The sequence below is a fragment of the Cucumis sativus genome, chromosome 3 (assembly GCF_000004075.3).
Source record: "Cucumis sativus cultivar 9930 chromosome 3, Cucumber_9930_V3, whole genome shotgun sequence".
NCBI lineage: Eukaryota > Viridiplantae > Streptophyta > Magnoliopsida > Cucurbitales > Cucurbitaceae > Cucumis > Cucumis sativus.
The window spans coordinates 39,215,543-39,229,196 of NC_026657.2; the positions used below are offsets into that span (position 1 = coordinate 39,215,543).

At 34.2% G+C, this 13,654-nt stretch overlaps 1 protein-coding gene across 1 annotated transcript in view; it reads left to right on the top strand.

Moving 5' to 3' along the window:
• Window positions 1-872: 872 nt before the first annotated feature.
• The window catches only part of LOC101204034 (BEACH domain-containing protein B), a 46,022-nt gene continuing 33,240 nt past the window's right edge, over window positions 873-13,654 (top strand). The window contains 10 exon segments of the mRNA XM_011654284.2: window positions 873-1,408; window positions 1,565-1,776; window positions 6,158-6,221; window positions 7,664-7,886; window positions 8,914-9,075; window positions 9,204-9,470; window positions 9,731-9,953; window positions 10,136-10,204; window positions 10,536-10,991; window positions 12,652-12,979. Of these exon segments, the coding sequence (XP_011652586.2) occupies window positions 1,655-1,776; window positions 6,158-6,221; window positions 7,664-7,886; window positions 8,914-9,075; window positions 9,204-9,470; window positions 9,731-9,953; window positions 10,136-10,204; window positions 10,536-10,991; window positions 12,652-12,979 (1,914 nt within the window). The 5' untranslated portion in view covers window positions 873-1,408; window positions 1,565-1,654.

Below are 13,654 nucleotides of genomic sequence, written 5' to 3' on the forward strand. Positions count from 1 at the left end.
AGTTCCACCACATAGTTCCAATATAATTTTGAATTTAGAATCAATACATATACAAAACTGTAAAACGACTGCTTAAGTTATTTTAAAGAATATATGTAGAATTGTATTGAGATATTTTAAAAAATAGTAAAATAAATTAAATTATTTTAAATTTTGAATCGTATAAATTGATAGATTTTTATCACCGTCTATCAATAATATTGATAGGAGGATATAAATGTATATCAATGTATATTATTCATAAATTTAAAAAAATTTGCTATACGTTGTAAATATTTTGTCAAAATTTTGTTATGATAATTTTATAATTTCGTTTATAATATTCTTTTATAAAAAAACACACATCGCAATTTTCTTTTTATAAATTTTATGAAAATAAGTTATTTATATATATATAAAATGTTACAATAAGGTCAACATCAAAAAACATATGTATCAAACAATCATCCAACTCACAAACACAAATATAAGAAATTCTGTATAAATATTTAAACTCCAAACTTTATAACCCAACTATATTATTTACTTATTCACTCAATAAAGTTTTTTTAAAATAAAAAATATTGACAAACTATTTATCTCACTCCATACAATAAAATGATGCAAAATTTATTGCACTTTGTTTTTTATACGAAGTGTAAATGTTTTATCAAATATTGTATTTTTGATAATAATTTTTATTTAAATATAAGAAAATTAACAAAAAAAAAAATATTACAAAATACATTTATCTATGTATCATAATAAACACAAATAATACTTTACTTTAGTTCTAATATTTGGGTATATTTACTTTATTTGATAGTTTTATTATTTGAAAACAATTTTGCTTTATTATTATTAATTTTCTTGTTTCCGACCCATTTAGGCAGACGCATAACATAGCACATACCGTAAACTGGACGGTCTTGAACTCAGACGAAGGTTTGACCGCTTCTCTCAAACTTTGGATTAACCAATACTCTCAGCCCAATCCTCAAATTAATCGAGATTTCCACCGGGTTTATGATTATATCACCCACCTTCACACACACGGCTATCGCTTCCGTTCATCTTCCGTCGCCATTGAAGAAGCTCCACTTGAGATCCCTCCCCCTGCATCCATAATCATTGGATTCCATTTCCGAATTTGAGCTGGCGATCTGACCAGGCAGCCTCTGTTTGTAATAATCGAATATACAGACTCACACGATCAGCTGCAACTGAAGTTCATTTCATTTCCCCAACCTTCCGAATTTTCTCCCTTCGCCTCACCAATTTATCCTTGGGACGTACGAGGGGCTGTCTGGAATTGGTGATTTTTTTTTTTTTTTTTTGTGAATTGTATGTAACGTGGATTTTCGAGCTGATTCGTTTGTAGCTTGAACGTATGTTGCTTCGTTTATTGGCAACTTCCTGTGAAACATTGGTAAGTGAAATATATGTTATGTACATGCTTGTGAATTACGCGGTGCTCGTTTAATTCAGGTAAACTGAGCTCGTTCATTTGCAATTTGTACATATCTCATTGCTGTAAATTTCATGTTGTTGAGTTCATTTAATGGAAAAAAGTTGACGTATGCAGAAACAATGGATTTGAAGGACCGCTTGATTCTGGGTCATCGTACTGTCATGTAATGACAACTTGAACTTCTATCAAGTTCTAGAAGGAAGCATGAACATCGTTAAGGGTGTAGCTGACCTGATTCGAAGGACATCTAGTGGCCCTATTGGAGTGTCCGTTTCAGGGTCACAAGCTAACTGGTCACATTCTCCGGGTCAAAAAATACGATTCGGGTATTTGCTCCTTTCCTTACAATGGTTGATAACCTCACAGTCTGTCTGTTTTTGTTTGCTTTACTTTATTTCTTGCCGGTCATCATTTGTTCTGTTTGTCTAAGCTACTAGATTTCTTTAGTATGGAAATCTATATATTGAACATTTTTTGTTTTTGTTTGCATGTCTTCGATAGCTATAGTTCTGTATAGTATTGGAGAAAATTTTAAAAGTATCAAGTTATTAACATATAAATTTGCTATAAAGAACCTGAATACAAGGGCATAAAAAAAACACATGTGCAAGTCTTTAGCCATGACCTGCTCAACCAGAGATTCAGTTTTGTTGCCACCATCATGTAAGTGTATCTGGGAAGGAGGATTGGTCCATCCACGTGTTCTCAAAGTTAATTTTTTGGGACCCCATTTTTGAATGCCAAGGGTGAGAACAATAGGTTAGTGATCGGGTCTCTCTAGAGAATTTTGAACCATGACGTTTAGAAGTTAAAAGTGAAAAGAGATTAAAAGAAGAAGCCAAAAATAATGGGAAGTAAGGATGATATCTCAAACACAAACTCCATTGAAACTAAAGTTGTGGAAGCATTATCAGGTATGGATGGAGATCTTATTTTAGATGCCTTTGATTTTCTAATGGAGAAGAATAAGCCAAAGTCTTTATTTCAATGGATGCAAAATTCCGAAGAAAGTGGTTGGTCAGGAAACGTCTTCCCCAGCATCAGATGCAAATCTCTGTGAAAACTCTGGATGGGAAAAAGATGAGTTTAGATGTTATAACGATGGACACAATTGATGATGTGAAGGTTAAAATAGAAGCAAAAGAAGGGTATCCCCAACAATATCAACGATTGGTTTTTAATGGTTGGAAGCTTGACGACGATTGAACCTTGGGTAGCCGTGGCCTTTGAAGTGGCTCTTCATTGCACTTGATTCTTTGTGTGTGTGATTGATCAAAGTGTCTCTTTTATTACTGCAAAAATAATATATTTATTTGCAGTTCACAAAGAGAGAAGGGTTTTCTTAAATAAAGAACAACCCATTACAAAGAAGGAAATAATAAATTTGGCAAATACAATACAACCAATACAATAAAATATAATACAGGAAAGAAAACTACTAACACTCCCCCTCAAGCTGCTTTGAAGATGTCAATCATTGCTAGCTTGCCAATCTATTTTTTGAATTGACACTTTGGAAGCTTTTAGTTAACACATCTGCTATTTATTCTGCTGTCGGAAGGTCGGATATGCATATTACTCTCTCATTGATCTTTTCCTTTATAAAGTGTTTATCGACTTCAATATGTTTCGTCCTATCATGAAGGACTGGTGGGTAATGGAAATTGCTGCTTCATGAGCATTGTTTGAGTGAATCTTAATTCTTCCAACAATCTTCTTATCCAACACCCTCATAAATACCATGGGCTAAAGCTCTAAATTATGCTTATGCACTACTTTTGCAATCACACTCTTGTTTTTACTTCGCCAAGTAACAAAATTTCCTTCAACAAAGGGGTAGTATCTAGAAGTGGATCTTCTATTAGTCGTGCTACCTCAATTAGCATCAGTGTAGACTTCAAGATTGAGATGGTCATGTCTTTGAAACGATATGTCTTTCCTGGAGTACCTTTCAAATATCTTAGAATGCTATAAACTGCATCAAAATGAGCTGTTCGAGAGTATGCATGAACATAAACCTTACAATTATCTCAATCTCAATCATAGTGTAAAATCTAACATAAACCTCTTTTATCTCTAACTTGTTAGTCAACAAATAAAGCCAGGTTAAATGAGTATGATCGTCTATAAAGGTAACGAACCAACACTTACCATTATGAGTTAAAACTTTAGATAAACCTCAAACATCTGTGTGAATTAAGGAAATAGGTGAAGAAACCTTGTAAGGTTTGGGCAAATAAGTGGATCGATGATGTTTGGCAAATATGCAACTTTCTCATTGAAAAAATGAACAATTAAGACCTTTAAATAAATCTGGAAACAAATACTTTAAGTAAAAGAAATTAGAATGCCCTAATCTCATATGCCAAAGCATTATAATTTCTTTAACAGAAGAAGAAGAGACACTACTCAAGCGTTGAACTTGTTTATGGCTAGCTGAAACTTCAACAAAGTAATAGACACCACCAATTATTCTAGCACATCCAATCATCCCCCCGATCCTGAAAGGTACAATGAGTGTCACAAAAGACAACACTAAAGTTGGTATTCTTAGAGATTTTACTAACAAGTAACAAATTGCAAACTAATTTTGGAACATGAAGGACAAAATACAACATAAGTTTTGTAGTCGGAGGATCCTACAATAGGAGTGAAACTACCATCTACGATGCGGATTTTTTCATTGTATTATATGGGGGAGTAGGATGCAAATAAGGAAGAGGAACTAGTCATATGATCGAGGCTCTAGAATCTACAATCTATGGAGATGAGTTCATGCAAGAGAGGGCTTGAGGAAAATTACCTGGTTGTGCCAAGGAGACACTAGGATTACCTGATGATGAAGTAGTCTTTAGCAGTTTCAGGATTTGATCAATTTGCGCCTTGCTAAAGAGGTTGGAATCACCAGCATTTGCATTTAAGGTGTGTAGAAGGGAATTTCTCTCCCCTTACTTAGAACTTTTCCAATTCGCAGGTTTTCCATGAAGCTTTCAACAAGTTTCACGTGTATGTCGAGGTTTGTTGCAATGGTCACACTAGACTCGAGGCTTTTCATGTGTCTTTTTGGAGTGACTAGAGGCCTTCATGGCTGTTTGTTCGATCACCAATATAGAACTTTCCACTAAATCAATAGGCTTTTTTCCAATCATAACATTCTTGCAGTTTTCTTCCTTGTAAACATCAGAAACCACATCATTAATAGATGGAAGAAAGGTTTTTCCTAGTATTCGACCTTTGACCTCATCAAATTCAACATTGAGGCTAGTAAGAAACTTGTAAATACGACCGTCTTCTACAATTTTCCTGTAGTGTTTTTGATCATTTGCAGACTTCCACTTGTATGAATCGAGGTCTTGCCAAATCCTTTTTAGGGAATGAAGGTATTGTGTCACGGAGTTACCTCCTTGGTGTATATCTCCTAATTTGAGATTCAACTCAAATACTTGTGATTGATTGCCTAAATCAGAGTACATCTGTGTCACACCACCCCACAATTTTTTTGTTGTAGTGTAGCACATGTAATTTCAATTGATGTCTTCAACCATGGAGTTTACAACCCAAGTCATAACCATGGAGTTTTCATCATTCCATGTAGCGAAAAAAGGATTGTCTAGTTTTTGAACAGTTTTCTCTCTGGTAATGTAGCTAATTGTCCCTTGTCCACGAATATACAACCTAACACTTCGTAACCAATGAAGAAAGTTGTCTCCATTAAGTCGGATCATGGTTATTTGGATAGCGAGGCTATTGAAATTGATACGATTGTCAACTTTAGCCATAGGTGACTTAGTATCTGATATGGGTGAAGCAACAAAGTTAAAAAACGGACAGAACAAATCTGTTAAAACAAACCAAACTCGTCACCGGCGGCGGACATTTTAGATAGGGGCAGTCGACGAATAAAAAAACAATAAAAACTTACCAACTTACGGCAAAAAATGCAAGAAAAAACTGCTGCCGGTGATGTTCAGTGAGCTGTGGCGGCAGCGGAGTAGAGTGATTGACGACGATGACCCTTGAGGCAGCGGACGTACATGGCCATTTGTGTGTTCTTCCTTGAAGAACTTTTGATTGAAAGGTGAATCAGTAAGCTGTCACACAGTCAAGGAAAACCATTCAATGACGGGGTTGAAGGAGAATGAACGGCACATTGGTGCTCTGTAATACAGAAGGCATTGTCTGTTTATCAGGGGCTATTGAGAAGGTTTTCTGGTGAAAGGTGCAAGAGGACATTTTTCCAGCCATCAGTGAAGAGATGGCGATGGGGGATCATGGTGTGGTTAGGTGAGGGAAGTGGTAGGGTGGGAGATGGGAGAGAGAATGTCTAGAGAGAGACATTCTAGTAAACAGGGAGTGCCCCACTCTGACGTTTGGTCCATATTTTTTTCTTGTCTCTCTTTATTGTTATACTCAACAATTTATGGGATGGTCAATTATTAAATTTTAACCGGAAATTTTGAACCAGGAATTTGTAGTTTTTCTGATGGATGAATCACTATGTTATATGCAATCTGTATTTTGGGAGACAAAAAGTCGATATTCAATTTTTCATGTTTATATCGTGTCTGCAATTTCTCTCTCTCTCAAAAAAAAAAAAAAAATCTACTGTATTTAACTTCATACATATTTAGTATTTTTGTTTCTCCTCTCATCTTCCCCTTTTCCTCCTCTTGTGGCGGCTGCTGTTCCTTCATTTTATATTTGCAGCGAAGTTGGTGATGAGGCAATTCTTAATGAACTTTGGGTTAGATGTGAACAAGCTGCTGATAAGGTACGATTTCAACCTTTCAAACGACTTTTTTACTTTGAATTCGTGAAGAATATCACCAAGTTTTTTGCAAAGTGTGTTTTTGTTGGGAAATCAATGATATTATGCTTAATGTGGCATCTTTTTTGGCTAGATTTAATTGATAAATGAGGTGCCCAACTCCAAAGGATTTGCCAAAAAAAATACTTCAATTAGATTTAATTCAAGAAGGGTAGTTGCCAATGCTTTGGATCAATTGCCTTATATGGAAGCTACAAAAGATATATTACCCTTTATAAAAAAACAAGATTAATTACGATACGGAAGTTAACAATTTAGCATAAAAAACGATCTTTGGCTAAGACTTACATCTTGCGCTGTGCATTCTTTAAAAAATATTTGTAGAGGGAACACCATGAGGAGGTTTTCAGCCTTGCTGCCTCATAACGGCCCTGCAAATGCATTGCTTTACCATGAAAAAAAATATCAATTAGAATAAAGCATGAAAGGACTAAAATGGTTTTTCCTAATATGGCTAAATCTTCATAGGAAATTGTTTTGTTTCACATTGAAGTTAAGCCCTTTCCTGTATACGCCTGAAAAGATGAGGGCAAGCCTTTTCTTCTTTAATTATGATCTTGGTTTGATTTTGTTACATTGAAGTCCCTATTTGTAGTTAGTTCTTCAGCTCCCTTTTGTTTTCTGGTTTTTGTTGGGACTTCTTCTTCTTCTTTATGCCTTTGCATTTCTTCAATTTTTTTTTATCAATGAATGTCGTCTCTTAAAGAGAGAGAAAAAAAAGAAATAAGGACAATATTATGATATTATTATTATTATGATTATTTTTAACTTATTGTTTGATGTTTCCAACAATATTTAACTTATTATTGTTTGATGTTTCCAAGTTTTATTTTAGTCTCTAAAGTGCTTAATTGATGTAATAATGATCCTCATCATTAAGAAAGCCTGATTTTTCTTATGAACTTTTAGTTGTAGATGTCTAACACGCCACTGTTAATTTTGGAGAAAAATTACAACATTGACGGAAAGTTATCTGTTATTTTGGAGCACTAGACTCTTTTCATTTATATCAATGAAAAGATTGGTCCTGTTTTAAATAAAATATAGGTTAGTTGATACGAGAATTTCTCACATCGGAATAGCCATTATAGTGCTTAGGATAGTCGAAAGTTTATGAACCTAAAACAAGAAGAAAGAGAACAGTTGAGGGGCCAGATGAAAAAAGAGAATAGTTGAGGAGCCAGACGAAAATAAGGTTTACAGTTTTGGGACTAGTGCAATAATTTAACAAAAACCATTGCCTTTTGGTTGTCTTTCCACTTTTGTGTGAATAAAATTTCCCTGTTTCCTATAAATAAAAAGTCTCGAAACATATTTAATCTTGATTTTTATTCTTATCGCTTCTATCAAATTTTTTCTTACCATGCAATATTCTTAATCTTTAGGGGGAGAGAAAAAGGTTGTTTTATGTTTTCTTGAGGCAATTTATAGTAGCATACAAGAACTGGAAACCCATAAATTCTGGCTGGCTCTCGGAGGATGCCTTACCTTCTGTGGAGAACTTGTCAACTTCAGATTATACTGTTGGCTGCTCTAGTGGACATCCTGCGGAAATCATTTTAAAATTAAGTGAAGAGGTCAAACAATTGACTTCTCTTATTGTTGAATGTAAGTTGATTTATCTATACCAATTTGACGATGCTTTTGATATTTCTCTGTTTTATTTATTTTTGATGAATTTGCTATTTATTTCTTGAATTTAAGTTGAATGGTCTCTGCCACTTTTAAAAGTGCCTCTGAGATGAATTTTAGTGAATAAAATGATTATTAACTTTAACACCTTTTTGCATGATAGAAGGTTTCCACTAACAACGAAAAGCAGGACTTTATTGGTTTGATTGATTTTTTGGGATTTTGCTGATGTAAGGCTAGAAGTCTCTGCTTTTCTTATGTTTGGTCTATTCCAACCCTCTAATCCATTTTCTGTTACTTTTTTAGAAAATTTTGCCATTGGGAGTAATTTGTCAGGGAAGTTAGAAGTGTGTTTGAGGTGGTCAGATTGCTGTACGGGTTTATATTTAGATTGGTTGCTGATTGGATGCCTTGTAACTAGCCTATGTGTAACTTTTCGAGAGAATCTTTATAAGATTTTCAAACTTCATTGGTTTTAGACCATTCACTTTCACCCTAGATGATGTTTTAGTTAAATTAGAAACTGTACATCAGAGGAGAGAAACTTCATAAATTATATGATAGAGAATCATTTTGCATGACTAATAATCTTGTTATGGGTTTCATTTGTCTTCCCAAAAAAATTTATGAGATGTCCTTGTGCGTCTATTGATCCCCAGTTCTTTAATTGCTCGTTGTATATATTTTGAGCTTTGACTCATTATTCGTTTCCTTTTCAAAAAATTTGTCTTCCCAAAAAAATGATCTTTTTCATGCCTAGATCTTCTTCTGGATTTCCTCTCATTTTATGGGATTGGACGTCAAGTTGTTTAAACTAATTTTATTTATTTATCTACATATTGCTGGTGAGACATCTTGTTCTACTTAATTTAATCTCCTACTTAAAGCCACAGAATATTGGAACTTGGGAGGGTAGATGATGAGCCCTTCTTAAGGTATTATTAATGCTGTTGAGCTTTCTTTTTTAGCTGACTTTATCAATTGCACTGAACTTTCAACTCAGGGCGGTCCACAGCAGATTTACTTGGAGCATCAATTGGCTTAAATTTAACTTCAGAAGGGTTTCTAGTCTTGGATGCCTTGGAAATAGTTATGCGTTCAATGCATAACTGTAAAGTTTTTGGGTACTATAGTGGGATTCAGAAGCTCACAGCATTGATGAAAGGTAGTTTCATCGTTTCCTTTGATACAGTATTGTGGACAAGATGTTGACATGCACTCATGCCTATATAAAGTAATAGTGCTGCTAATATTTTCTGTTTCTAGATTACATTCTGATTTCCTAAATTTCAGGGGCTGTTATCCAACTTAAGACAATAGCAGGCGAACTTTCTGTTGATGAAGGTGTATCAAACATTGTTGTGGAAAATACAAAACTCCTACAAAAAATGTTAAAATACGTGGTGTCAATAATACACATTTTCATTGACATTGATTCACTTTTTTATGTGGAGGATCATTCTCTAAGTATGAAGGTACCAACTTGTGAAGAGAGATTAATGTGGCGCCAGAAGGCAGTTGTGTTGGTGATGGAAGCTGGCGGAATTAATTGGTTAGTAGGTAAGGTATGCCGGTTTGAGTGACCAAACTTGTCATTGGAACTTACTTAGTGAAAAGTGCAATAATTCTCTAAAATGGCAACATGCAGAAGAAATTAGTTATCTAATTATTACCACACATCATGAAATTTATTTTCCTTCAATCTTTGGTGAACTATCTGTTGTTATTACTAATTATTTTTATATTGAAATTTAAATTGATTTCTTATAGATCCCCACTATTTATTATTCTGGCTGATTAGAAAAAGATTTTTTTACCAGAATTGTTGCGGGTTACTAGAAGGTTGAATATCAAAGAACAAAATATTGAAGTTGAGCTCCAATTTTTGGCTTTAAAAATTCTCTATTCTGCATTATCTGAGAACCCACGAGGTCAAAATCATTTTAAAAGCATTGGTGGACTTGAAGTTTTGTTAGATGGTCTTGGACTTCCATCCAAAATTGTTTTAGCTCCAAAGGACCCAGCTGGTGCTGACAAGAAAAGGTGAACACCTTCTACTCTAAATTTTCTAAGATTTTCACCTGTCTGTGAGGAGAGTTTTGAAGCTATAAATAAAACTTCCTTTGGTTATTGTTAATCGATACATCAAAGTCTTTTAAGTTGATGCACTTTGTAGACATTTTCTACCTTTCGACTACTAACATGCTATCTAAAATATTTTTCAGAGACGAGAGCCGCTTCCTTAACATTTTGCAGCTGCATGTTCTTTCACTGGCAGTCCTTAGAGAGGCTGTGTATCCTTTTTGTTTTCTTTATTCTATTGTTTTCTATTTATTTTCTGACACTTTCACGAATCGGAAGTCAATGCATATAGATATGTTCAGAGTTTCTTACTTGTTGTTGTAACGTATGTGGATTAATGTATAAGATAGATACCGCTGTTTCATACGCCAATTGCTTTAGTTTCAATGTCTTCAGAATAGCTTTTGCTGGAAACCACATTTATTGTATTTCATCAACTTCTGTATTCAGCTGGGAGTTTCTGATTTGAGGATAAACTATACTCTTTTGCTCTCAATTTCGTTTAGAAGTTGACACTTGAATGGCACCCTTAACTGCATCTAGCTTTGGGAATTTAAACAACATGCAATTTTTGTGTGAAAACGGGAGAGTCCATAAATTTGCAAATAGCTTTTGTTCTCCAGCTTTCATGCTTCAAGAATACAAACTGCAGATTGGTGAATTATCTGGACAGCATGATTTTAGATGGCCTATCTTCGACTGTAAATACAATGTCGCAGCACATTCAGGAGAATGTTCAGTTGTACCTTTAACCGATCTCACTCATGTACAATCTTGGAACAAATATGTTGTGAAGTTATGCAAAGTACTTTGTTCTTTTCTTCTTGCCCCTGAAGATGTTAAACCTCATCATCCTCAAGCATCTTCCATTCGAATCATGACACCGGTTTCATTGGTCTATGGTGATCTTTCAATCAAATGGGTCATGAGGGTACTTGTTGCTGTGTTTCCCTGCATTAGGGCTTGCTCTAATCAAAATGATTTGCCTGTCCACTTGAGGTATGCCTCATGGTTGACTCCTCTGAATTTTCTATTATTGTTATGGTTTTTGGATAAGGAACATTCCCATTGATTAAAATGAAAAGAGGATACACAAAAGGAAGTGGGTAGGAGAGCCCAACCTTAATCATCCAAAATTGTCTTGTTAGAAGAAATCTTCGCAGCTTTGAAGATAAGTCTGTAGGAGCTTACAGTACATGTCTTTCTTGGTGGTGTCTTAATCAAAGGAAATTCTTTTGTTTCTGTAGCCTTTTGAAAGCCCAAAGGTTATTGAGAATTTCCATTTATCAAAAATAAAATTTATAATATCGATCTAGAACCACTAGAACTTAACAGTATTAGATTATTAGTAGCAAGACCCGTTGATCTGTAGAGAAGTCTAAGGTAAGTTTCACACGAGCTAAGTTCCTAGTTAAAGTGGTAGTGAGGGGGCGGGTTGGTTGGTGTGGATAGAGAAAGTAAGGCACGAAAAGCATAAAGTGTGGGAAAGTAAAAGTACAAGAATATAAAAGGTGAGAAATGTAAAGACAACCTAGCTTAGGAGTTTAGATTCACCTAATTGTTTGATTGATCATAGGATGGCTAACAATAATTTCTCATTCATTCAAATGCTTAGCCTACTTACTCGGAAACGTTGTGGAAAGTGTCCAAAATCAGTAGCTAAGAACTTAATTAAACTAGAGATTCAATTAAGAACTTAAGGTATCAAAGCGATAATGATAGGATGATCAAGCCAAACATAACCCAAAAGAAGAAATTAAACTAGGATAAGAACTACAAATAGTTTTTTTTCTTTCAAAATTCCTCAACTGCCATCAGTGTTTTAAAAAGCTTAAGGCGGTCTCAAGGCAGTATGAGGTGTAAGCCTCATTTTAAATTAAGAAAATATAATTAAATCATAAAACATGAAATCTTTTATGTTCTTAACACTAGAATATTGCTTAAACTACCTAACATATTCAAAATTAATCACGAGAGAAAAAATCTCTTTATTATCCATATTGTTATCACAACTAGGATCTTCCAATAAACTAAATAAAGAATACATAAAATTTGCAAAATAAAAACTTTGTGTTATATAAAAAGTAACTATAAAAGAATTCTAAAGTTGGGGAAAAATTTCTCTAAAACTGGACAGTTGTTAAAAAAAACTCTTGAAAAGAAACGAAATAATATAGAAAACCATTTTAGCATGAAGATAGGAGGGAAATAATCTAACATTGGAAGTTTGACACCGATATTTCATTGGTAGAATTTTCTGGCTGAAAGTGAAAATTGAAGAAAACGTTCCAACTCCCATGGTTCTGTTTAGCCCACTAACCTTTGTCTTTTAGTGTTATCTAGTGTGGGTTTTAGTGTGATTTTTAAGTAAGCATTTGGCATTTTAGAACTCAATTAAGCTGCTGTCGATTTGGTTCCACTTCCTCTCAAACAAGACGGCCAAACACACCTAATGAGAGAAAACACTACTTTAATCGAACTCGAACTAAAGCCAATAACCAACTAAACTTGCTACGCTCAAAGAATTCTTCCAATGTTTATAAGACACTTTTGGTTATTTTTAGAAAAGTCGACTTGTCTGTGTTTATATTAGTTTATTCTGTTCTTTAATTCTAAACTCTACTACATTCCCTCACTGTTAGGTTAATTCATTTTGTAGGGTCCTTGCCAATGCTTTGCAACACTCTGTCCTTACTGCATTTAGAAAGTTCCTTGTATCTTCTCCAGCGTCCCTTGAAATTTTTCGAGAAGAGGGGATATGGGATCTTTTCTTCTCTGAAAATTTTTTCTATTTTGGACATGCTTCTGAGGATTTTTCCTTAGAATGTTGCACAAACAATGATGATGATTCCTCGGAGAAACCTGAAACATATTATGCTACTAGCTCAAACAGTCCACTAAAGGTTGAGGGGGTTGATATAATTCAAATTGAAGTAATTTCATTTGTAGAGTTTGCTTCAACTACTTGTGGAAGTGCACATAATTTAGTAAGTTACTTACTATTTCTTCAGTAACTATATTTGATACTTCTATTATGATTTTCATATTTCTTGCTTAACTGAAATATTGGTTCGGTGTAATCCTGTGAGCAGTATGCGCAAACACCTACCAAAGAAAAGTATATTTCATTGCCTCATGCTTTGTAGGGGACATGGAAGGGGGAGTGGGGAGATTGATTGGTTATTTGGTATCGTGTTTCTCTTTGGGTTTTGATTTCGAAGAATTTTTGTAATTATTCTCTTGACATGATTTTGTATAGCTAGGCTCCCTTCCTATAGTGGGGGTCCCCTGTTTTTTATGAGCTTGGTTTTTTGTATGTTCATGTATTGTTTCATTATCTCTTAATAAAAGCCGTTTATTTCAATAAAAAAAAAAAGCTCAATAAAAAGAAAATGCCTCTTGTACATTTTTTGATATTCAATGTATCTGGTTTCTCTCTTTCAAGCTAGTTTTGTTTTTTCTCTTTTTAATAAATAAAGATTGGGTTTGTGAAACTACAGCATTCACAAAACCTTCAATCTACCAACCAAAATTCGCAAAAATCTTCTCCAACCTTGATTGCAAAATAGATTAAGATAGCTAATACTGCGTAGAAAATTGAAAAACAATTCTTTCTCCTCTTGGATCTAATGTTAACTTAACTAAAGGTGTTATTAGCTTTT